This window comes from Kwoniella dejecticola, chromosome 4 (assembly GCF_000512565.2).
Source record: "Kwoniella dejecticola CBS 10117 chromosome 4, complete sequence".
In the NCBI taxonomy this organism is placed as follows: domain Eukaryota; kingdom Fungi; phylum Basidiomycota; class Tremellomycetes; order Tremellales; family Cryptococcaceae; genus Kwoniella; species Kwoniella dejecticola.
Genome location: NC_089304.1, coordinates 1,096,405 through 1,119,656, shown reverse-complemented (window position 1 = coordinate 1,119,656; position 23,252 = coordinate 1,096,405). Strand labels below are relative to the sequence as shown.

Sequence of the window (23,252 nt, the reverse complement as noted above, 5' to 3'; positions counted from 1 at the left end):
AGTTGTGAAGATCGATGACACGTTGTGTATGACTTTATAGTACGCATACTTGCGCATGTTATATAATACGAGTTCGATGCATAGGATCTTTAGTCTGTCAAGCTGGCGATTTGGTACGACTGAAAGTAAGCTTCGCCCTGCTACACACCGGACTCACCTTTTCTTATTGTACAAGTAGATTAGAACCGATGATACAGCCAGGATGGCCGCAACAGCGCCGAGCTGTTTTGACCTTGTCAGCTGCGGTCGCCGATGAGCTACTCACCAAGGCCCCAGTGGTACGTCCTGCCTGTTTGACGGCTCTGATCTCTCGGCCGGTCTCACTGAATGTCTGTGTAGGCCCCGGTGGACTCGTTGACAGGGTCACGGTCGCAACGATCGAGCTGCTTGTGCTAGGGATCGCTATCGTCTGAATTGAACTACTCCGTACAGAAGTCGTAGAGACTCTTTCGCTACTCCGTGAGGACGATGTTGACGCTGGCTTGGACGCGCTTGAAGTTGATGCCGTCGTATTTGATAAAGCAAGAGTGTAATTCCTGGGCTTCAGATCAACCTCCATCATACTCGAAGACTACGACGACATAGCGTACCTACCATATTTGATTCGCATTCGTCGGAGATACGAACGCCCAATTTGGAACTCTCAGACGTGTGTTCGAAGCGAGAGCCGCAGGTAGGCTGTTAAATTGATGATGAGAATTCAAGTCCAGTACGAAGACCGGACGAACTCACCTCCCTATAGTCGGATTTTCACAACCGTCCAGCCATGAAGAGAAATTTTGTGCACCAGGTATCGACGTGATGTCCCTATTGATTGTTCAGCGATTGTCATGACGTTTTTGCTGTTGCTGAATGATCAATTTACCATTGACAACTATCCCGAGGTCAGCTCAGTCCATGAATTGCTCTACACTTACGAGATGCAAGCTTGGAACAAGGCGAAGGCGACGCTGGAGCAACAGCAACTGGACGGATTACTCGTCGTGCAGGTGAAAACGGTTGGCGGTAGAAAAGTATCGAACATGTCGAAGTCTTGACACACATTGATCATATCTTGGTACACTTGGCCTACTTGCGTCAGCTCATGATACAGTATCGCGCGAAGACACGTACAAGGCGTTTCTCCACGATCGTTCGTGGCCCATGCCATCGAACGACCTGCACAGGTGGTGTTTCTCCTTGACATGAAAATTGTGAGAACGTTAGTGCGCGAGGGCTGTTCGAAGAATTGGCTTCTTGGAGTCAGAAAATGCATTGTGACTTGGAGGATGGTAAGCAGTTTGAGTATGTTGGCCGACCGGTCAGTAAGTAGTGCGGAGGTTTTTGGTCAATTGACTAAGAGCCAGACTCGACAGCAGCGGATCGGTCTCCAGGCAACCGCCATGAAACGACAAGGAACTTGTTTGTGCCATGCTGAAGGCATTGTAGCCAAGCTGAGTATGTAGCACTCATGCTCAGTACCTTGAATGGTCTGCAGTTGAAGGTACTCGAGTAGCATGCAAGAAGAAGCAGACCGGGATATCATCTTAATCAGAAGCAGTAGGGTGAAATACACTTTGCTGATGTGGAATTAAATCGCAGCATTATTGAATTGATACGCGGATTCTCAGCCGGCCTTGTCCCAAATTGCTACACTTCTCTTGAATCTAGAATCCCCGTTTTCGTCTTTTGACAATTTCTTGCTTCAATCGATGATTTGCTCTCTCCTCTTTTATCCATTTATTCATGACGTGAGTAGGACTAGCAACCATGAGAGGCTCGGAGATCGCAGGTGAGTATTTTGTTCGTGTCTTGTTAACGCGATTCTGCTCCTCTTCCTCGAGCTCAATTCAACCCGTCCCTCCCCTCCCCTTCTGATCTGCCCGTCCGTATCACACGCATGACGAACCCATCCTGAGTTTATTATATAGGAAGTGCCATCTTATTTGCTCGTTCTACGTTGGTAGTCCTGTGCAATGCTGTTTCCAGGTTCTCTGAGACATAATCCCTCCCCGTCTTATTCTTACTTGTTCGCACCGAATGGACATCGCAAGCTGATATTTGGTATACTACCAGTAGACCCGGCCATAAAGATGTTGGTATGTCATAATTTGTGTCAAAGTATGAATGATCGTATGTCAACTTGTGTGTCAAGGTATGGATGTAGCATACAGCGTTATGGGCGCAAGATGGGAATAGACGTCTGGCACACGATTCGCACTTCATTCTAAACACGACGTGTGCTCCCAGGAGATCGATCTTTCCTAGCAGCACGTCTGGTAGCCAAGCTGCGTAGCTCAGCTCAGGTCATACAAAGAGAATCAACTCCTCAATAAGCCATCCCTACTCTAGCAAGCCATATTGCCGTGTTTATCCTGAGAACGCGTTCGAGACTACCAACGTGAACCTTTGACACAGTGACTATGAAACCTCTTTAGCAAGTGATGCCATCTTCTGTTCGCGAGATCAGTACCCGGAGCGGCTACTGTGATCCACTCTGCTTGCAGCATGCAACATGCAGCATTGTCGGCTGAGCTGCTCGCCTCTGCGATAAAATTCTTCTCCCCTGATCATACACAATTGAACCTTGCTATATCAGGATTGCTACGACGGGATTCACGCAGCATTTCGCGCCACTTACGATAAAGTTGCAGCTGACGGAGCACAGGCGCTCTTGACTCGCTGCATACCCCTCAGCGAGCAACTCAATCGCACACAGTACTCTCTGGCATGACAAGAACTATGAGCTGAATGCATGAAAGGAGAAAGTCGATACTTGGTGCCACTGTAGAGATAGATTAGCTTGATGATTGTTGCGCGATTTTCTGGTGTGTCACTTTTTGCTGGAATCACGGCATAATCGCACCGCATATCCCATCCCTTCCCTACAACCCCCTCCTGCTCAAATCCTCCCTATCACACCCATCGCCATCTCGTATCAACACAACCTCCTTCCATAGCAATACCAGAAACCACCCACCCATGTGGTGCAGCTCGATATCTCACTCCAACAGACCCCGCTCGGTGCCGTCATGGCGTCCAACTCACCAGTAACACCCCTGCACATACCCCGTTCTTCGACCCGATCGCCGACAGACGGCCAATCCCAATCTTCTCATGGCGGCGGTACACCACACTCAGCTGTCATTTCCTATCCCACCGATTGGAACAGCAGTCGTGGATCCTCAATGCACGAGGGCTATGCGAATCAGACTTTAGACAATGATCTGTTCAAAGGAGGTATAGAGCCACCGATTCCAGTGAGTGATTTCTGCGTGGTGCGATACTGGTCACTCACGCACCTTCGAAACAGATGTCCGCCTCCTCTTCATCCTCCTCATCCCAGCCTCTATTCGACTGGCCTTCTCGTACATCCCAAACCGATCCCTACAGCAATCTAAATCGCGCTCTCAATGATCCGTTCGAACCTCACAGCTCGAGCTCCGAAGACGATGTCATACCTCACCCCCTCGAAGGGCGAAGAGGTTCAGCTTTCCGTTCAACAACAGATCCGCTACTGCATGATGGCCAGCCGATAGATCCAGAATTTAGCAGCATAGGACCGCCGCCTCAAGGCTATAATTTCGATCCTCCTCCTACATTCAGTCGAACATTTTCTTTACCTTTACCTCAACGTCTCGGCTTTCTACGTCACCCCTTATCTCCCACTTACGACCCTATAGCTTCTGCCCATCCCACCCCTTTATCTTCCCTTACAGAACCGCCTCCTACCGCTAGACCTCCTCCGACAGCTCTTCACTCCGTATCCCTCGAATTCGCAGACTCCCTGCAATCCGCCATCCAGACCTTACTTCATCTTTCGCCACCCCATCTTCTTGATAATGCAAAGGAGCAATATTCCGGCTGTACTGTACAGGTACCCGCGACGTCTCTCTCGGCGCTTCTCACGTCGATGCGTGGACTTAACTTCCTAGCGGCGCACGCGGAGGATCTCGTAGGAGGGCAAGATCATGGGCCAGACATGAAGACCGGATCAGATTTCGATATAGGAGAACTGTTACAAAACGTCGCGGATATGCTCACTGGACAAGCATCGCAGCAAGCGGTTGACTTCGTTCTGTTCCATGGAGATGTGGGTATCAAGCATGTCAGCGTGACGGGAGACGGCGAAGGATTGAGTTATACCTTGAGTCATGTGAGTCCATCTTCAGATTCCAATGAGCCTGTCTCTGTTAACCTGTTTCCATCACTTCAGATAATACGGCAAATCCTCCTCGTTGCCAATCGTGGAGACACAATCGAGCTAGGCCTACAGGTCATCCCACAAAGCCCTTCCCTCACGCCTCGTATCGGACAACCTCTGACCGATGCCGAACTCGACAAACAGCGTGGGCAGAAATCCGCCCTCAGTTCCCGATCCAATTCGCCTGGTAGCACTTCATTACAACCGCCTGGACCCAATGAAGGACCACTGCTATGCGTTTTCGAGATCGTTCACAACATCTTCCAAAGCGCTGACTCGACGCACGTCACTCCCAAAGCGGAACTCAATCCCTTCACCCAACTTGCCGAGGAGGCGCAATCGGCCAAACCCAACTTTGACACGACCTTATGCAGAAGGCTGCTACAAGCTCAGAATGCTGCTCTGCGCGTCGACGTTCAGCCTTCTTCACCATCGGGTTCTGGTATGCCCAGACGTGCCTACGAGCTCTCGATCTTGCTGGCACGAGGAAAGCCAATAGTCGAACCAACACCTTTATCAACAGAGGAAGAAGCAGTCAGGCAGCCTTTCTCCTCCATGCGCCTAGCTCGAGAACCAACCTTGAATGAGTTGTCAGAATTCGCGGAATCGCTCAGGACAAAGAAGGTTGCCATACACGCGAACCTCAGTAGTGTCTTCGCACGACATTTGACAAGCTACTTGGCTGCCTGGGGGATGGACATCTCCCATATTCCCATCGACGGCGATGAATCCGACAAAGCGAAGGCGATTCCCACAGGAAGACATGATTCTGGTTACGGCGGTTCTACGGCGGGCTCGACTCCGGCTGGTGAAGTTCCGATGTCGCTCGCTCCATCCGCTAGAGATCAGGGTCGCTTCATCATCATAGATGATGACATCGCCGTGCTTCGAAGTGAATTGTTCAGAATTCGAGCCGAAATACACCCTTTATCTCTCAAGCCCAGACTGAATAAGCGTCCATCGTTAACGGCAAGGACGCGATCATCCCCGCAGGTGCGACAGGTGACGCATCGCCCGGCTCAGAGCGCCATTCTCATCCATTTCACCTCACTCGCCAAGTACAATCAAGTCCGAGACGTTGTGTCCAGCTTCGTCGGCGCACCTTGGTCCACCGGTTCCGGTGCGTACGTCCAGCCGGAGGTAATGGTCATTCCGAAGCCCGTAGGCCCTCGAAGATTTTTGACTGCCTTGCACACTGCTGTCAACCAACCCGTCGTGGATCCGTTCTTCTCCCCTATTGCGACCTCCCCCCGTTCTCCTGGTGGAGGATATTTCGGCGGTGCTGCTCGCACACCCATGGAAAGGGAGAGAGAGACAGATTTCTTCGACTCGGTAGCAGAGGAAGCATCAGAAGACGGTACAAGGCTAGAGGGAGGCATCGGGTCTCAAAAAGCGAGGTCGCCTCTTGGCGAACACCCTCCATCTGCTGCTCAAATAGTTCGAACGGATCAAGGTTTACACTTGTCGCTACCAACACCTGGGGAAATATTGGCTACTCCCGCAAACGAGTATTTCTCGGGCGCCTCGAGACCCACCCCGCTTGGGTCGGGTGCCTCAGGTGTGGTCATGCAGAGTCCGGATGGTCGACCGTATGGCATGTTCTTTGAGCCACCCAACAAGAATGAGAGACGCACGTCAGCCCATAGAATTCCATCGGATTCGCTCAGACGCAAACCTACCAGCCGAAGAACATCAGCAGGTGGTGAAGACGTGAACCCGTCCCCCGCCATCTCGCCAAATGCTCCGAGGAGAGTGTCAAATGTCTCAAACGCGGGCACAGTCGAAGACAGACGTGGATCGGTCGGAGAGAGACCTGGTCATACCCGTGTCAATTCTCGCAGGCGGACATTGCCTGTCTCAGAGTCTCCTATCGTCGCTGTCGGTCGAGATCGCTCAGCAACGGTAACACGAGACTCACGGAGAGCGACACCCGGCCATTCACCTGTCATACCGTCTCCTCGCTCTGATCAAGGCCTGAAGAAACCCACCACAGCCGAAATTGCGGAGCCTGACGTGAAGAAGGCCGCGCCTCGACCAGCTAAGAAAGTCGACAAGAACGATGTGGTAGTCCCACCAATCAATGTCTTGATTGTAGAAGGTGAGTTGATACCTTTCAAGCTCTCGGCTATGGCTGACGTCTCGCAGACAACCCTATCAATCAAAACATCTTGAGCATGTTCTTGCGAAAGAAGAAGATCAAGCATCAATCTGCCAAGGATGGCCTGGAAGCCGTCGAGAAGTGGCGCACTGGGGGCTTCCATCTGATCTTAGTGAGTCAACATGCAGCGCCGCAGCGAAATCGATCTCTCAGCTAACTTTCCAACCCAGATGGATATCCAATTACCCGTGATGGACGGTATAGAAGCGACCAAGGAAATCCGAAAGATGGAGCGGACCAATAATATCGGTGTATTTCCATCAACTCCCAGCATCGAGCACACCAAGACATCGAGCTCGGAAGCCTCAGTACCCGCTTCGCCTTTCCGATCTTCGGTTATCATTGTCGCTCTCACTGCCTCTTCGTTGCAATCTGATCGAGTTGCGGCGCTGGCCGCTGGATGCAACGACTTCTTGACCAAGCCGGTATCGCTCAAATGGCTAGACAAGAAAATTGTGGAGTGGGGATGTATGCAGGCCCTGATCGATTTCGATGGGTGGAGACGATGGAAATCCTCCGATCCGAAAGAAGCGAGCGAGATGAAAAAGGGTTTTACGTTGGGCCCTCAAGCCGCAGCCAAGTCCCTCGCAAGTAGGCTTCGGATTGAACGGAAGTCCAGTCGATCACCCGCGCCCGCTGCGCCGAGTTCACCTATCGTTCATGTCCAGGTTCCTACTCCTGAACCTACAGAGTCCGCCACACCCCCAAGCTTACCTCTACCGCCTCCAAACCCTCCGCCTTTGACAGAGCCGACTGTCAATCCTGATCTGACAAAAGCTTTGCCATCGGTCGAAGAGGTGACGGAATCCACTTCTCCCCTCACCAAACAGATTGGCCTGCTGAAGTTAGACACGGAGCTTGCGCCAACAACATCAAATGACGACAAACCTCTGCCGCCATTACCAAACGATTGAACGCCCCTTTCTTAGTACGCCACCCATCATTATTACTTGACCTGATTAATAAGGAAGGCAGCATATCTCATTCTACTGAATCTGTAAATCTGATATCATTATTTGTTGCCAATATACATGCATGGCTTGATATGAACCAAAATGCGCTGTTAATACATGACTGCAGTGCGAAGCGTTGGAATTCGTAGAGGATTATATGCTAAGGACGAATTGGCCATCTTTCTTTGTGACCCTGAATGCCTTGAGAATTTCTGAAGTATCAACGTTCTTTTCCTTGTCCTTTCCAAGCATATCTATCCATTCGCCCAGCGACAAATCTTTGTCTTCCATCTTGCCAAAGCGCTTTTTGAGCCTCTTCAGGGATTTAGATGAGACTTCGGTGGCTTCATCACCTGCCGCAGGAGTAACATCCTCTTCAAACTTCCTCTTCTTCGTCTGAGGCTCTGCTTGGATCTCCTCGGATCGGGGATTTTTCGAGTTGGCCTTCGACCCCGTCCCGCCTTTGTCGCCCTTGCGATTCTTCTTCTTCTTTTTGTCTGCCTCGCTCTCCCCGTTCACCGAGACCGAGGGTGCAGCGGAAGGAGGAGCCGACTCTTCGGGTTTAGGCGTAGTCTCTGTTGATCCCCACGACCTCATTCCCACTTGAGGAGCCATCTTGTTCATGTCTGTAGCATAAGATCTTTCTACGACACCTCCATATCCACCACGCTGGAATCCGCCTCTTTGGTAGCCTCCTCGACCGCCACGACCTTGGAATCCGCCTGTCTGTGGGTACTCACGCTCGGGAGGTGCATTGAGCTGATTCAGTCGGGAAGGATGTATCGACGAGCTTGCGGCGGCTGGTGTAGGCTCGGGTGCGGCGACTGGGATGGGAGCGGGAGATGGGGCGGCGGGAGTCTGAGATTGAGAGGCAGGTTGACCGTTCTGAAAACAGACGTGAGCGCGGGCTCTCTCTCGACTATCGGAAAGTATGTTACCTTCTTGGGACCCTTGTATAGAGCGCCTTGATATTTCTCAGCTTCTGTCACACAAGATGTATGGCTCCTAGTGCAGAGAATTGGGATCAGCGGGTGATTGCAAGGTTCAGCCGCAGGCATTTCACTTACTTGTATTCTCCTGGATTCCTGAAGGTGGTAGAGCAGTCTATAAGGTCAAGCAGTGAGATCAACAGCTGGTATGGCGGTTTTCTGGTTCTGGCCATGGCCGACTCGCTACGCACCTAAGCAAGTGAAAGAAGCACGGCACCTATTTCTATGTTGGTCCAGCTTTGGTTTCTTGACAGTATCGGCGCAAGCATCACATCTGAGGGACTATCAGTTTCAGAACCTCTCAGTCAGGATAGCAAGGGGACTTACTGAAAGGAGACCATGATGAACTGGTGTGTTTTGTTGATCTCTGTTGAATGTAAAGGATAAGTGGACAGATTTGATGCATTCATCCTTCAACTTTTGGGTTGCCGGTGAACATTTTTTATTTTGAAAAGTTGGTCACGTTCCTGGGTTATCTTTTCGGTGATGGCCGCCTATCCAAAACCGGCTGGCTGAAATAATGTTGAGCCAAAAGACGCGTCTCTATGGATGCATGGATGATTCAAGATTAGTCAACTCAGACTCTTTTGTTGCATCGCTTCTCGCAATCTCACATCTGTCATCTCCATCGCCAACAACGTACACATAGCACGACCCAGAAGGCAGCCTAGCACGCAGCTCTACATTATTGACGACACTCAGCCCTTCATCGCAGCCTCGTTTTCCGCCTGACCTCTTCGTTATGTCCCGTCTCGGCCCAGAACGTGAGCTGCGCCCTCCTCCTGATCCCAGGGACTCTGAAGAGCTGACATTCGCCGTTTCCCAGCGCGAATCAACTCCAAATACCTCACTCAACATCGAGGCGAGACCGTGAGACTGACCGCCAAAGTGGTCAAGCTCTCGGGTGATACGGCTACGGTGGAAACTAGTGATGGAAGCAGTGTAAGTGTGGTTGCTTCTCTGGCTAAATACAACGCTGAACTTGCTTTTCGATCATGCATAGCTCGGTGTACATCTTTCTCGAGTAAGTCGGCATATGTGTTATTCGAATAAGAGTCCAGACTGGATGCTGATCAATACCTAACTACCAGGATATGCACATCGGCGATGGCTTCGTAGAAATCATAGGTTCAGTCAAGGATGATCTAACCATCAAGGCACATACGTACATCGAGCTGGGCAGTGACATCGGTGAGTTCGCGATCAATCAATTCTCGGACTTTCGCCGTGCTGCCGCTGATCAGTGCAAGCAGATATGAAAGCCGTCAACGCCGTTGTCGAGTTTGCTCATTCCGGCAAAGGTCAAGGAGTTCTCGTATGAAATGAATCGAGCAATCAAACGAACGATTTCGTATGTACGATAGGCGAAGCAGCACCCATCTTGGATTAGATTACGAATACAATGTGTTATGATGCATCATGTACATATATGACTGACTCGATGGCTGCTTTCCATCTTTTGGGTATTGTGCCCCTTCTGCGCGTCTCTGTCCCTCCAATCCTCAACGCGTTTGACAGACTCATTGGGTTTCCCCTTTCTATGCGGCATTTCGGAGTACTGTGATCAGGAACGCAGCGTCAGCTCTCGGCTCTTCGATACCCGTTATCGTCCTCTGCCTGATGACTCCAAGGGGGATGCTCACCAAGTATGACTGAATCACCACGAAGGAACATTTTACTGTGGATAAAAGCAAAACAAGTGAGCCGATACGCAATAAGCAGCAGCTCTTCGACATCTAAAGGGATACACTTACGAGATGAACCTGTCCTTGTTCACTGGCTTCTTGCCCTTTCCTTTCGGTGTTTCAGTCCACATCTATGATTCCCAAACTTCGTCAGTATTTTGATCTCATACACAGCACTATTGCAACAGAGCTTCGCTTCAAGATACCTCACCTCCTTCACATTCTCCAACACCATATTACAATGCCTGTCGAACGCTTTCACCCTCGCCAACAGCTTCTTGTTATTTCGTAACGATATCAAGACTTGAGACGAGTTCCTGACAGCCTGTTGCAACACTGATAGAGGTCCTTGCGAGATCTCGTATTCTTCCAGCTCCTTTATTTGTGCTTCGTCCAACTCGGATTTGGGTACGTGGGCGTATTGACTGCGTTCATGAGGAGACAAAGGGGGAAGATAAGGCAGACAATCAGTTTTGATAGGTCGACAATGGACGGACGGAAGACTTACCTCATACTGCTTCCGTGTTTTCTTCTAAGCAAGTGGTAAAGGGTATATGGAGGCGGGGCCTGGCGATTCGGCTTGTGGGCGGTGTAGGATATGTGTGAGATGCAGTGAGTTAGAGGCCAATCGACGATGCAGTTACCAGAATGAACTGAGTTGAGGATAAATACAAGCAAGTAACTGCATTTAAAGATGTCGAAAGCAACCAACGCGGCGGCGTTGACCGGCAAAAGTGCAATGTGGCACATACTCAACCCATCTTTTGCTCAGGCAATTGTCATTCGATACTAAGCATGGTTCTCCATGCATGCAAGGCGACAATAATTATACACACGCAATTGATTGAGATTGTATATACAAAAAAGGCTAGTGTCCGTCTCACTTGATGTTTGTATTTCGAGCTGTACACCTACAGGCCAAACTTATCGGTCGACTGTGATTTTGCCAAATCTCCGCGACGAGACTTTTGCCTCAAAGAGCGCGTCAAGCCTAAATAAGGCTGCACATCAGCCTCGTCCGACGACTTTGCTGCCCCTATGACCATGACTTACTCGTCAACGGTCCTGTTCTTCGTTTCGGGAATGAAGAAAAACGTCCAGATTGAACCTAGTAATCCCAAACCACCGAAGATATAGCCCACTTTCCCCTTCAGATTGGCTTCGTCCGGGTTGACAAGATACCTAAGACCATCAGCACTATTCACGCGTAGTATTGACTCACGGTATGATGATATTCGCCAACATGCCGCAGAGCGAATTGACGCATATTCCAATACCGACGGTCTTCGAGCGTAACTTGGCTGAGCTGACTTCGGAAAATATGACATATCCCAATGGTCCTATACTGCCTTGATATATCAAGCCAAATATGAGGGTCTGAGAAAGACACTGTCAACTTCGATTTGCTTCGATATTTGCAGACTCTGCGACTCGCGACTCACAAATATAGCTTCTGCCCATCTAGCAGCTTTGCTATCCGAGATTGACGAGAACCCAATTCCGAAGTTGACAGCTGTACATCCGATCATCCCCAACAGGAACAACGGTCGTCTGCCAAACTTGTTCACGCTGTAGAGCGCGGTCAGATTCCCCACGACGCCAATGGCAGTGACTCCAACACCCAATTTGAACGATTCCGAAGTGGCGAATCCGGCAAGTTGGAAGAAATAGGTACTATATCCGAGCACGAAGATGACCCCTACGATCTGTTGAAGCACGAACACCATCAAGGCAATCACCGTTCGACGTCGATTGTTGTTCTTGAAGCATTGCCAGTAGGTGGTCTCTCTCGCATAGTGATCTTCGAGGACGATCGTTTCTTGAATTTGACGCAAGTGAAGATCCACATCTTGGATTCCAAGTCTCGTGAGAACAGCCCTTGCCCTTTCGACGTAGCCTTTCCGAGCGAGATACCATGGAGATTCAGGCGCAAAAGGTAACCCGACCAGAAGTATGACGGGAAAAATCCACTGTATAGCACTGAATGAGTCAGCTTAGATGGGCATAGATATAACTCACAATGGGATGCGATAAGCCGTCCTGTTGTCTCTCGAACCTAGTCCTTGGATGACGCAGCTTGCCATGAATTGGCCGACTGATCATCAGCCTTGATCGGTCTCATTCTCGACTCACGAACGATCCACAGGTTCACAGAGCCAGTCGTAATTCCCCTCAACATGACCGGCGAAATCTCGGCACAATACGCCGCCGCCGAAGAGATGTACATGCCCAGTGAGAGACCATTGATGAGCTTGCCGACCAGGAGCAAAGCGTTTTGATGCGGAGGGCAGAAGAATTGTATGAATATAGCGATGATCGAAATGAGGGAGGCAACAGCTATAGATGCTCGGCGTCTATCAAAATGGTCAAAAAGATTCCTCTCCTGGTCCTACAAACTCACCCGATCCTATCTGCTATCCATCCTACTGCTACGCCGCCGAACATCCCGCCGATCGATCCGACGGAATTGAAAGCGCTCTGCCATCGCGCCGGGATAACATCTTCGCCCTTGTACTCATATCCAAAATCATGCCTGAACAACGGGGTTGAGAGTAATCCACTGCTGATCTGTACGTCATATCCCCACAAGATCGCTCCGATACCGCAGAACCTATTCTCTGGCTTTAGTACTGCACATCTATAGCGTGATGATCAAGATGACTCACAAGCACCAGAGAAAGGCATGCCTGTACACCTTTATAGCTTGTAATGTACCTACAGCTTTCTCTTCCTTCGCGGCGATTTCCAGGGTATTGTCATTAGGCTGGAAAGCTAGTCCGACAGCATGCTCCAACGTTTCTGGCTGGGCATGGGTATTTTTGTCGGATGAGCTGGATCTTGATTGCATACCGGGAGAAGATAGAAGGATTTTATCCCTGAAGGTCAGTCATATTAGCTATTTCCTCCTTGCGAAGTTTTCAGAAGTATAGCTCACATCATCCTTCGATGTCAATATTGAGATTGCTAGTCTTGAGATGCGTACGACGACCGATCTGACTGAGTTCCTGATGCCTTATATATACATCCCTCCCCCTCGTCAGCGGTACATCGCCTCTGATGACACCAAAGCAGGTCACGTATGATCCGTTCCGCTGGTCCGCTGAGATGGATGAGATGCAAGGATCGACAGAGCTGAAACGGGTCGAGTCAGGTATACCTGTGGTGCTGTACAATTAATATCCTGTATGCGATGGTCCTCAGGATAATTACAAAATCGATAATATTGATGATGATGTCGAAGCAAACCGGGGATGTCAGGGTATCAATCATACGCGTCGACTAGCTGACTCCGGATCCCCAGCGGGGTGAATGCTATCTCACTGCAGATATTTAGATATCCGCTTCGCTTGCTGTCAGGCATTCCTGAAAAGGCAAAACGCGATTCTATCGTAATTGGAGATTTGGAATCGGACCTGCTGTACAAGCGTACAAGCCAAAAAGCGATGTATAAATGCTATGGCGGTGCCTGTCCTGATCACCGTTCATTCTCCGATCACATTAAATTCAAAGGACTCGCCGACAGAACACGCTAAATCCAAGGGACAAGAGCATATGCACAGGTTGGATGATGCATGTGTGTGCATGTGTACAAATTTACAGATTTAATGTCAACTCAGAGAAATGCAATGTCCATATGCTATTGATCAGAGATATACTACTACTATCGACGTCAAGCGCTACTCAGCCGAAATGTCCCTGCCAAAGGTATACATCCCCTCAATCACACTCAACACCGAAAGGAATTGCATCAGCAATTTTTGCCTGTTAACTGGGTCAGCTGTCTTTTTCAGACGAAGGACTCAGGGCGCTCACGAGTGAGATTGTGTGCCAGTCGGATCATTTGAAGCTTCCATCAGATGGATACCGACGAATCGGACTATATCCCGGCTAAGCAAATGCTCAATTCTCTGTTTAGACCACACTCACCTTTCTGTACTAACGATGGACCATTGGTGGCGACGCATTCGACAGGCAGACTGATCATCAGCTATATTCACATGACAAGCCGGCTTACCTGTTCAGCCCATCAAGCAATTCACAAGCGATATTTTCCGCTGTTTCCTCCGGTCCCATCGGAGGCGGCAAAATTGGAGTTATTACTGCCAGCTGGGCTAGCAGTGCTTGCTGGGTCTGCAGGAGGACCAAGCGCACCACATGCTGTGTCACAAGGATGTTCCCCTTTTTACAACTCATCAGCACCGCCCTAGCAGAGCATTATCAAGGACACTGATCTCACCTGCATGACTAAGTAGCTGTTCAAGGCATGACTCCTGTCTCCGGCAGAACGGAAGAAGTCCACAAATTGCGCTCGTAACTTATTTTCCCAGTCGACAGCGGGACTGATACGATTCAGCGATTGCCTCCGAGTTATTGAACTCACCTTGCAGAGCGAGAATCGTATGCATTTCGCATCCTCAGTGGATCCGGTACGGTCAAGAAGGTCTGAATTGTCCTATTTCGCAAGTCTTGCAGTCTCTGAAGGTCTGTCAGGATTTCTTCCATGCTTCGAGGCGATTTACGTCGCTGTATCGCGATTGCATCATTTAAGATGCGGAACAAATGTGTATTGACGTTGAATCCCGTTATGAGTGGAGTCGTCCCGGGCGGTTGTGGCAGTATACCATCGGGCGTGATCATATCGTCATCGACTTCTGCAGGTAAAAGTAGATCATGGGCATCTTCAAGCGAGAGGCAAATCGATCGGGCTCGCTGCTTGTCAGCTCCGTTCATCGTCAGGTGAACTCACCAAACAGGCCGTACTCTTGTCCGCTTGGAAGAGAAGCTAGATGTCAGCGGTGTCAAGCTAATACGAACTTACCCAATAGATTCGCCTTCTGATCTCTCGTTCGATCATGTCGAGACCATCGTAGCTCTGTTCGATGATCAGCACATTTCTTTCACGATCTGAACTCACGCTCTCTTCGTTCAACCGCAATGCCAAAGCTAGCTGATTGGACTGTGCAGTCGCTACGACATGCGCTGTGTTATTGCCAAGAAACAGATATACGATTCCTTCACTATGGTACAATCAGCTGAGCGAGTCCATACTTTAGGTTTCGCTTACAGGTATGAAATGACAACTACGCAGATGCCATAATTAGCCATGATGCCTACCACAGATACCGCGGGGCACTCACCCATCGAGCTCGAGATCGGCGTAGCATCTTCCCACATGTGCGCCATTTTCGCCCTTGAGATCTGTATACATTTTCTGGCTAGACTTTCCACTTCGTTCTTGTCTAGATTGACTAGACTTCTAGGTATTTGCACCAGCGTGGAGGCCATCACGGACATTGTCAGGGCGAAGAACACCGGATCATGTCGATCACGTCTTGCCGTCAGATCCGCTACGAAGGTCGGGCGATGTAGGCATGGAGTCAAAGGGTACACCTGGTGTGCAGACATACAAGCAGTCAGCCGAAGTCCACGGGGAGAGCGCAATGTCCATCAGACTAGCTTACATAGTCGAAGAACAGGTTGAGTATGCTATCTATAGTCGGACCGGGGACAACCTGGTCTATCCCTTCAGGTAAATTATTGATTGAAAGCGCAGGCGATGCTAAAGGATATGCGGGCGAATGGTTGGAGCTATGGACCCCTTCTCATCAGCCCACGTAGTCTATCCTCATCCACCAGATTCTACACTCACGATGCTGATAATTTCCGCTCGAAATCTGATCCTCCTATATCTGACAACGCTGAAGATCTCCTAGCTGTATCGGGTGTTATGAGAGATGAGTCATGATTGTAGCCATGCACCGCGTCGGAGACAGCACTGTATTCTGAGTCAGTATGCGAAGTTGAATGAATATGATTGCGACGTGCCTTAGATCACTACGATATCAGCTCAATCTGTTCAGCGGTCTCAGCACTTACACTGGCGCCGGACCTTTCCTTCTCACTGCTTTGACCCTGACACACTCGATAGCAAATCTCCTACATCTGGCACATGGAAGGCGAGCCGCATCCGGATGATCGGGCGGTACCAGAGGAGATGGTTCACAGCGTCGTCTGACACCCCAAAAGCTCAGCTCTGTGGTCTTTTTCTTGAACGGAGTTCGCTTCACTCACTTTCCCCTCCTACATGCTTCGCAACCTATCAGGGATGTCAGTCCTATGGTTAATCGCTTGAATATCCTGTGGACGTACTTGTGAATCCAGCAAGTCCAGCTGCAGTTGTAGCCTTCCCTTTCCCTTTCCCCTTCTTACTATTCTCTCCACTGCTATCATGTTCCGGACTCGCTCTGAGTGGTCCCATAGTGACCGACCGTTGTTTCCCCTTCTCCACGGACTGTGATGATCCACTACCACTACTACCTCCCAGGACTCCCTCTTGTAGCGACAGCCTCTTACGTTTCTGCATTAAATCCCCCATTTCCGTATCTGAATCTATTTGTCGAACGATTGATTGAGGAGACGCTCGAAAGGTCCCATCGGTATTGATATTATATCCGGTCATCCTGTAGGAATTTTACTAGCTCGGTATTCGGTCAAGAAGGTGTATATGTATATGTATATGTATGTGATAGCGACCCTATATTGTAGTTTGAAAATTGATCAGCTTGGATGATGGAAAATGTTGACTCACAGGAACCAGGCGCGTGTGTGTAAAAAGTCATCGTGCGGAGCAAGATAGACAGGTAAAGCAAGCTTGGACCCACCTGCACCCAGAGTTGTACCGAAGCCCGGGATCCCAGTGTCACTGATCGGTAGGATCAGAAAGCGGAGATATTACGCCGTTCGACGCGAAGGCAAGTGGTGCCGGATAGAGAGGAGGGATAGGTAGGTAGGGTCCGACCACCAGGAGATCTATTTTAGACTGTTCCAAAGCTGTGGCTGTGTTCTTCTTATCATTACGAGTGAGACAATTGATTGTTGTCCTCTTTCCCTAAAGTGGACACAGCCTTGTGCGATCAATCGCCTATTCGAATTCGAATTATACTTTCGGATGTTGATCCTTGGGTATTACGAATGTTATTATCGCCTATACGAGCTCCTTCCTGTACCGGGAAAGTCGGTTGTTGTCAATGATTCGGCGGACCAATGAAGATTGTCCAATCATGTCAAGCTGATGCGTGGCGTGGACTGCTGTACTGGTAATGAAGCTAGCGGGTTATCATATGCGGATATGCAGTCGAATGCTATGTACGTGTGATTGATTATTTACTCGACATTCCTTTAGTAGTCCATATGACTCTATACCGGGGCTGTGCTATTATGATGAGATTTCATCGCCTATCGAAGGGTATTATATATGTCCTCCTCTGATCCCGTCTGTGGGAATGCAACTGAATTCTCCGATTCCCCCATTTTTACTACTCCGTTTCCCTTGAATCAACGTAAATCTTCCTCTTTTTTTGCCTCCCGTACCTGATCTAGTCAGGGTCTTGAAAATCATATCATCACAACAATTTGCGAGTTCGGATCCGACATGGACATACATGGACATACGATATACAAGTAAATCGGATTAGCAGATCCTTCTCATCGCGACGCACTCGGCATCCCTACATTCCCACTGCCGATTCCCAGTCCGGCTCCGCTCATGCCATACGGGATGCCGTTAGCACCAGGTGTCCCGGGGGCGAAACTTTGACGGAGATTCGATGGTCCCGGACCAACTGCGGATCTGGGATATAATCCCGAAGAGGTTCCTGGCGCGGTCGGAGTAAGAGAAGCTGTACTTGGCGTACCTGAGGGTCGATTATTATAAACAGGATTACCTGCTCCTGGCGAAGCTGTATACGGATATGCTACTCGAGTAGGGGTGGAGCTGGTCCGATGTTCGCTGCTATTCGGTCTTCCACCGGAGGGCAGGGTATGAGGCGGCGGAACATGGTACTGCGGCATTGGAGGTGGTGGCATCACATTGGACTTCATAGGCGGCGGTACATGCGGAGAAGCGGAAGGCGGTTTGGATAAGCCTCCTATCTGAGCTGTCATCGTGCGTGGTTTGACGGTGATGTTGTCATGGAGTGCTTGAGGTCGTCGTGGGTCGAGTGTACCTCGTATAGATGCAGACGAGACTGGCAAGAAACGTCGAGCAAGCTCGTGTGCAAGACCAACTTTGGAAGTGGATGCTTTCAGCATATCCGCAGGAGAGATATTGCCAGTGAGCTTCGTGAGTGAGGAAAGTAGTTCCTCGGCTGGACACACATCAGCCTGACGAACTCTCTTCAAAGAAGAAGTATACGCACCGACTTGGTGCTCTCGTTCTGTCACTGTCGAGACCCCTTTTCGGACTCTAATCTCCTGCCAAGCTTGCAACTCCTCAATTAATCCTCCATTTTCTGTCAAGACATCATCTACCGTTGCTTTTTCTTTGCCTTTACTGCCTTCAAGAGAGCCGCGATAACCGCCTTCTTCTATACTCTTCGCTCTTCGTAAAACCCTTCTGGCCCATTCCCTATGTCTTGCACGCTCATGCATTCCTTCCAAGGTCGAGTAGAAACCTTGACCGCCAGTAGCATGATGAGAGTCGAAGGAAGGGCCGAAAGATGGCATAAAAGGTTCAGAAGTCACTTGAGGAATAGCGACTACACCTCAGCTCAATCGTTTCAAATCTCAAACTCACCTCCTCTTGTTATACTACCAAACCCTCCGAAACCACGTTGGGCCCTCCTCTCCTTCCATCTGTTCATCTTGAGACTCGCCCTACGTATGAGCGAATCCGACAGCGTGTGCGGCTGGTTCGACGATTCGCCGGCAAAGGCAGATTGAAGGGAGACGGCGGATGCATTGGCTATACAGTCAGCTCTATTCCTCAGCATTACGCAACTCACCGAAAGCAACTCCGCTTTCCGCCAATTTTTCTAATAGATGCTCAGATGATTCCTTCCCCTTTCTCTTCTCGACTTCTCGAGCATCTGCTGCTCCCGTGAACCATTCACCGCCCTGGGGCGTCTTTTGCATCAAGCCCCACCTCTCCGCGACCAGCCCTGCTTCACCACCATGCGGTTCGATCTCGAGCAACAGCGAATGAAGCGATGCGCAAAAATTGTATATCGCATGGGAAGGGAAGTGAGGAGGGAGAGGAGGTACTGGTAGATGGAATTGCGATCTTGCTGGAACAGGATTTGGGTATAAGACCGGAGCGAGCAAGTTCTCCGAGAATATATGTATTATATCCTGCACATCAGCGAATGCCTTGGGACCTCCGAACTCACAACTAGCTTTTCCCATGTGAGTGAAGGTTGCTTCAGCGCATAACCCAATGTATTTTCTTCTTTCTTGTCGAAGGAGGGAGGCAACCATAGAGCCAAGATGTTGTTGCACGGTGGTGGTAGGTTGATCGCCATACTTATAACATCAGCTTATGCACCAAATGTAGGCAACGTACCGAGCGATGACAACGGAAAGTCCCTCCCTAATCTCCTTGCTCAAGGCGCCTTCAATCTCCTTTTCAATTTTGACTTCTTGAGGCTTCTCTGCTCCATGCACATGGATCTTCAAGGAGAGCTTCTGTCGCTTTGACTCGTGATCAGCATCACCAATGACCTTGTCTGGTGAAGCAGATATCGATGCATTGTTTGCTTTCGCTATTGCGGACGGGGATGGAAGGACGACCTTGAGAGGCGAGTCCTGCGACGATCGACGCTTTCGCTTGCTACCGGGTGTTTCTGGATGCAGGACCCGTTCATCAGTCAAGGTGGAGGAGATCCAGCTTATGTACGCTCGCGAGGAATTGCTTACCTGCAGCTGCAGCTGCGCCTGCACTTGCCTCCTTGGCATTAGCTGATGCTCTTGTCGCCCGCGGAGGCATATCGTTATCCACTCCGTGCGCAGTTGATGTTGTTGGTGGACGCACGAGTGGTTTTTGGATTATTCCAGGGCAGATAATGTTGATCTTTGCAATGTTTTTGATATCCGTATCCGAAGGTCGAGCTAAGTTTACTGGACGCGCAAAGGCCAGTTCGGGAAGATGTGGTAATTGACGCGTATGTCGGAGTTGGACCTTTGGATCTATCTGTTTGCAAGGGAGTGATCTTTTCTGCTCTTCGATCTCAAGTCAGCGATATTCCTTCTTGACACCGAGCAGCGGGAGACAGTGGGTCAGATCTATCTGAAGCTGAGTCTAGGATGTATTCGATGCAAGAGATGATCACTATGCTTGACAGAGTGATGATTGTCTTCGTGCTTTTGTCTTGTTTGATTGTAGAGAGGAAGCCTGAATCGGTATTTCATCCCATGTGGCAATTAGCTTTCACCCCTTTGTTCACTAATTAGGCGCATCACATAAGCATCTCAGCCTGTTTCTCTTCCATCTCGTCTCAGTCATTTCAAGATAAAAGTTGAATCCACACCTGCGTCCTTCTTCCATCATAGTAGACATTTGCTCGACCAAGCAAGCAACAAGTCAGCGCACTTCTACCTGAGCTGGAGTGATAGTGCAGAACACCAAGGACATCACTTTTTCTTACCGAAGCGACTCCTCTTCGACAAGCTCATCTCATTGACTCAATCCAATCAATCTCTTCAATCGGAATGTCGGCCATCAAAGGAAAAGTGAGTCATCTTTTCTTCTCTTTGTCCAGTCGTTGGTGAATGGCGATCAAGGCTGAAGCTTTATGAACAGACCTCCCTCGCTCTTACTCGAGTATGGCATCACGCAGATGCTCAAAATCGAGTCCTCGGTAATCTCGCAAGCAGGATAGCATGGGTGTTAATGGGGAAACATAAGCCCACATATGATCCAGCAGGTATGTTGTTCCTATACTGGTCATGATCCCGCATCCCACCCTTCTTCGTACAATATACTGCTGCTGACAACGCTGATCACCGTGCAGTTGATGCAGGAGATTATGTCGTCGTGTCGAATGCTTCCAACGTCCATCTGACGGGGAAGAAGGGCACCGATAAAATCTATTATTCACACACTGGTTATATGGGTGGATTGAAGGCTGTACCCATAACGAGGATGAGAGAGAGGCGTCCAGACGAGGTAAGTCCAAGTTCACCCTATTTGACGTGACTCTTTTGCGCTTTTTGGTGGTATTGATCAGTCCGGTGTCCCGCAGATCATACGGCGAGCAGTATCAGGGATGTTACCGAAGAACACTTTCCGAGATCGACGTCTAGAACGCCTGAAGATCTTTGCTGGACCCGCTCCTGATGTCTACGCAAGTAACTCTTTGACGACATGGCGAGACCAACCCAACGCAAGTTTGACCAATGAGAGCCCAAGCCCAAGTCAGAGTCGAAATCCAACTGTATGATCATATAGGTACTGTATATGCATGTTATTTACCCGTCAAATACAGAGTACAAAATACAACATTCATCTTATTTATACACCTGTCGAGAAGATCATGATCGAGGAATCCTAGATGAAAAAGAATGAAAAATCTGCCTACAAGCCTAGAAGCCGAAAGCGAGTTGAGCTCGAGAGAACACGGGTGGTTTCCATTTCAGAGCCGCAGGATTGATACTTCGCCGACTCTTCAACATCGTCTTGCGGTGCTGCTCCAGCACGGCATCTGTGAGATGTATGATGTGACCACCTTTGTAGTATTTGATCATCTGCAGAGCTTGACATCTGTTCCGGAGTCACAAAATTCCGATTAGCCGAATGAATCACATTTCACTTATACCCCAAGACGAAGATAGGATCATGCGAACTTACGTGTGCATGATATCGCCATGAGTGATTGACGTCTTCAGAGCGATCTCTTCTAGACTGATCTCATCATCGCTAGTGACCAACAACTCCACTATCTTCTCTTGCCAATAAGCTCGATAACCCAGCAGACCTAGATCGGATAACGGCTTTTCCGGACTACCTAATTTCCCCTCTACTTTTGAAAGTTCATACGAAAACTCGATCAGGACTCTACCATACCCTTTCCTCTGGTATTGCGGTAAGGTCAGGATACATGCTACGTTATATCCTTCTGCCGATTCTTTTTCTTTCGAGAAATACCCAATCAGATGACAGCCGTACTCGTCCTTTATCGTCATGCAGTAATACATGAAAGGGTCCACGTCGTAGTACAGCGTTTTGTGATCCAAGAAACACTTCGATATCAGACACAAATTCCTACACCATGTCCTTTGGCGTCGCCCGTCGATCTCGAAGAAGGATATATTATCATGTCGGTAGATCTCGTTGCCTGGCGGATGCAGCAGCGTGCATTTCGTTCGATGGCGTTTCAGTTGAGTGAAAGAAGGGTAATACAGTAGACAGAATTCGCAGATGTAAAGTACGGGTAGGTGGGCGTATTCTATCGGGTAAGGGGAGAAATACCAAGTCTCAACTTCGTGTTTACCCATTTGCAGTTTATCTAAATTCTTGACTCGGCTGACTTCGGAATGCGATTGGGTCATCGAACCTGATGTCCTGAGTTTCTCGATTTCCTGTTTCTTCGAATACACTTTTGGAGCCGCTTGAGGATTGATCGGACCCGATAGATCTATTTCACCCTCTGCATCGGCTTCGCCCTCACCATCTTGCGATCCAGCCATGCTGATGTCTCCATCCGCATCGACTGAAGCGGCATCCTCATCTTCCCCTTCTCCATCATCATCCTCGTCGTCGACTGATCCAGCTTGATCTTTGCCCTTGCGCTTTTGCGATGTTTTCCCCTTCGTCGTACTCTTCGCTAGAGGATGAGCTTTTCCGACCGCAGAAGCAGCTTTCGTAGCCGCCTTCTTAAGGAGACTTCCCGATGGTCTAGGAGAAGCAGCGCTTTTTGTCGGTGTCGCAGTACCGGGCGTAGCTTTTCCGACTTTCTCCTTCTTCTTTTTGTCGTCTTCTTTGGGTTTAGGCCATTCCATCTCTTTGTCTGTTATCAACCTGCTTCCTCCAACCCATTCGTCCAATCGCTTGTTGAATTCGACATAATGCACATAATACTCGGTATCATCCCTCGGATCTGGAGGCGGGGCATCGGGAGGTGGAGGAGGGGCGAAGGCTGATGGTTTTGGCTTCGGTCGCGTAGATAAGATTTCCGCCTTCCGTTGTTCTTCTTGACCGTTAGGTAACGGTTTTCGAACGAATATCTTGACTCCGGGTATCACATCCTAGCCGATAGACAAGGGTTGTTAATGATGTTCCATCCACGGTATACAGGACTCTCGGGTATTCAACTCACATCAAGGGAATATGAGCCTGGAGCAGCAACGGTCGGAGCCGGTGATCCTCCTTCACTACCTGCCCTATGAGGGGTTGAAGGGGTCGAGGGAGCCATGACGACTGCCTATCGCCGTCGAGGATATCTCGTGGTGGCGGACACCTTTTCAGCTGGTCGAAGCGGTAGACGATAGCTAAGAGTCTTCTTCGGAGGC

The 23,252-nt window shown here is 49.5% G+C and overlaps 11 protein-coding genes across 11 annotated transcripts; 3 read left to right on the top strand and 8 right to left on the bottom strand.

The window, feature by feature from the left end:
* Positions 1 to 153: 153 nt before the first annotated feature.
* On the bottom strand, positions 154 to 1,024 carry I303_103692 (uncharacterized protein; the record flags this gene model as incomplete). Its single annotated transcript, XM_018407027.1, has 5 exons — positions 154 to 222; positions 266 to 536; positions 595 to 678; positions 733 to 807; positions 918 to 1,024. The coding sequence occupies 5 exons, from the start codon at positions 1,022 to 1,024 to the stop codon at positions 154 to 156; spliced, it is 606 nt and encodes a 201-aa protein (XP_018263835.1).
* Positions 1,025 to 3,011: 1,987 nt separating this feature from the next.
* I303_103691 (uncharacterized protein) lies at positions 3,012 to 7,255 on the top strand (the record flags this gene model as incomplete). The annotated part of the gene is made up of 5 exons (XM_018407026.1): positions 3,012 to 3,239; positions 3,293 to 4,135; positions 4,196 to 6,281; positions 6,329 to 6,453; positions 6,512 to 7,255. 5 exons carry the CDS (start codon positions 3,012 to 3,014, stop codon positions 7,253 to 7,255), a joined length of 4,026 nt encoding a protein of 1,341 aa, XP_018263834.1.
* Positions 7,256 to 7,447: 192 nt separating this feature from the next.
* I303_103690 (uncharacterized protein) lies at positions 7,448 to 8,624 on the bottom strand (the record flags this gene model as incomplete). Its single annotated transcript, XM_018407025.2, has 5 exons — positions 7,448 to 8,179; positions 8,233 to 8,299; positions 8,362 to 8,398; positions 8,475 to 8,557; positions 8,611 to 8,624. 5 exons carry the CDS (start codon positions 8,622 to 8,624, stop codon positions 7,448 to 7,450), a joined length of 933 nt encoding a protein of 310 aa, XP_018263833.2.
* Positions 8,625 to 9,025: 401 nt separating this feature from the next.
* Positions 9,026 to 9,604, top strand: I303_103689 (uncharacterized protein; the record flags this gene model as incomplete). Its single annotated transcript, XM_065968822.1, has 5 exons — positions 9,026 to 9,047; positions 9,110 to 9,225; positions 9,287 to 9,307; positions 9,375 to 9,474; positions 9,537 to 9,604. 5 exons carry the CDS (start codon positions 9,026 to 9,028, stop codon positions 9,602 to 9,604), a joined length of 327 nt encoding a protein of 108 aa, XP_065824894.1.
* Positions 9,605 to 9,821: 217 nt separating this feature from the next.
* I303_103688 (small nuclear ribonucleoprotein Sm D2) lies at positions 9,822 to 10,481 on the bottom strand (the record flags this gene model as incomplete). The annotated part of the gene is made up of 5 exons (XM_018407023.1): positions 9,822 to 9,841; positions 9,927 to 9,961; positions 10,038 to 10,099; positions 10,180 to 10,393; positions 10,477 to 10,481. The coding sequence occupies 5 exons, from the start codon at positions 10,479 to 10,481 to the stop codon at positions 9,822 to 9,824; spliced, it is 336 nt and encodes a 111-aa protein (XP_018263831.1).
* Positions 10,482 to 10,892: 411 nt separating this feature from the next.
* On the bottom strand, positions 10,893 to 12,816 carry I303_103687 (uncharacterized protein; the record flags this gene model as incomplete). Its single annotated transcript, XM_065968821.1, has 7 exons — positions 10,893 to 10,959; positions 11,022 to 11,150; positions 11,212 to 11,345; positions 11,411 to 11,938; positions 12,106 to 12,322; positions 12,370 to 12,579; positions 12,635 to 12,816. The coding sequence occupies 7 exons, from the start codon at positions 12,814 to 12,816 to the stop codon at positions 10,893 to 10,895; spliced, it is 1,467 nt and encodes a 488-aa protein (XP_065824893.1).
* An 829-nt stretch (positions 12,817 to 13,645) lies between these two features.
* On the bottom strand, positions 13,646 to 16,428 carry I303_103686 (uncharacterized protein; the record flags this gene model as incomplete). The annotated part of the gene is made up of 15 exons (XM_065968820.1): positions 13,646 to 13,730; positions 13,782 to 13,845; positions 13,896 to 13,945; positions 14,009 to 14,147; positions 14,206 to 14,213; positions 14,350 to 14,678; positions 14,788 to 14,841; positions 14,884 to 14,986; positions 15,034 to 15,049; positions 15,107 to 15,359; positions 15,431 to 15,557; positions 15,619 to 15,744; positions 15,846 to 15,980; positions 16,041 to 16,065; positions 16,119 to 16,428. The coding sequence occupies 15 exons, from the start codon at positions 16,426 to 16,428 to the stop codon at positions 13,646 to 13,648; spliced, it is 1,824 nt and encodes a 607-aa protein (XP_065824892.1).
* A 1,025-nt stretch (positions 16,429 to 17,453) lies between these two features.
* I303_103685 (uncharacterized protein) lies at positions 17,454 to 18,610 on the bottom strand (the record flags this gene model as incomplete). Its single annotated transcript, XM_065968819.1, has 3 exons — positions 17,454 to 18,115; positions 18,167 to 18,490; positions 18,544 to 18,610. 3 exons carry the CDS (start codon positions 18,608 to 18,610, stop codon positions 17,454 to 17,456), a joined length of 1,053 nt encoding a protein of 350 aa, XP_065824891.1.
* Positions 18,611 to 18,725: 115 nt separating this feature from the next.
* Positions 18,726 to 19,731, bottom strand: I303_103684 (uncharacterized protein; the record flags this gene model as incomplete). Its single annotated transcript, XM_065968818.1, has 3 exons — positions 18,726 to 19,137; positions 19,309 to 19,588; positions 19,662 to 19,731. 3 exons carry the CDS (start codon positions 19,729 to 19,731, stop codon positions 18,726 to 18,728), a joined length of 762 nt encoding a protein of 253 aa, XP_065824890.1.
* A 722-nt stretch (positions 19,732 to 20,453) lies between these two features.
* Positions 20,454 to 21,184, top strand: I303_103683 (mitochondrial 54S ribosomal protein uL13m; the record flags this gene model as incomplete). Its single annotated transcript, XM_018407019.1, has 4 exons — positions 20,454 to 20,474; positions 20,545 to 20,668; positions 20,756 to 20,910; positions 20,987 to 21,184. The coding sequence occupies 4 exons, from the start codon at positions 20,454 to 20,456 to the stop codon at positions 21,182 to 21,184; spliced, it is 498 nt and encodes a 165-aa protein (XP_018263827.1).
* A 142-nt stretch (positions 21,185 to 21,326) lies between these two features.
* On the bottom strand, positions 21,327 to 23,155 carry I303_103682 (histone acetyltransferase ESA1; the record flags this gene model as incomplete). Its single annotated transcript, XM_018407018.1, has 3 exons — positions 21,327 to 21,504; positions 21,592 to 22,988; positions 23,060 to 23,155. 3 exons carry the CDS (start codon positions 23,153 to 23,155, stop codon positions 21,327 to 21,329), a joined length of 1,671 nt encoding a protein of 556 aa, XP_018263826.1.
* Between the last annotated feature and the right edge of the window lie 97 nt (positions 23,156 to 23,252).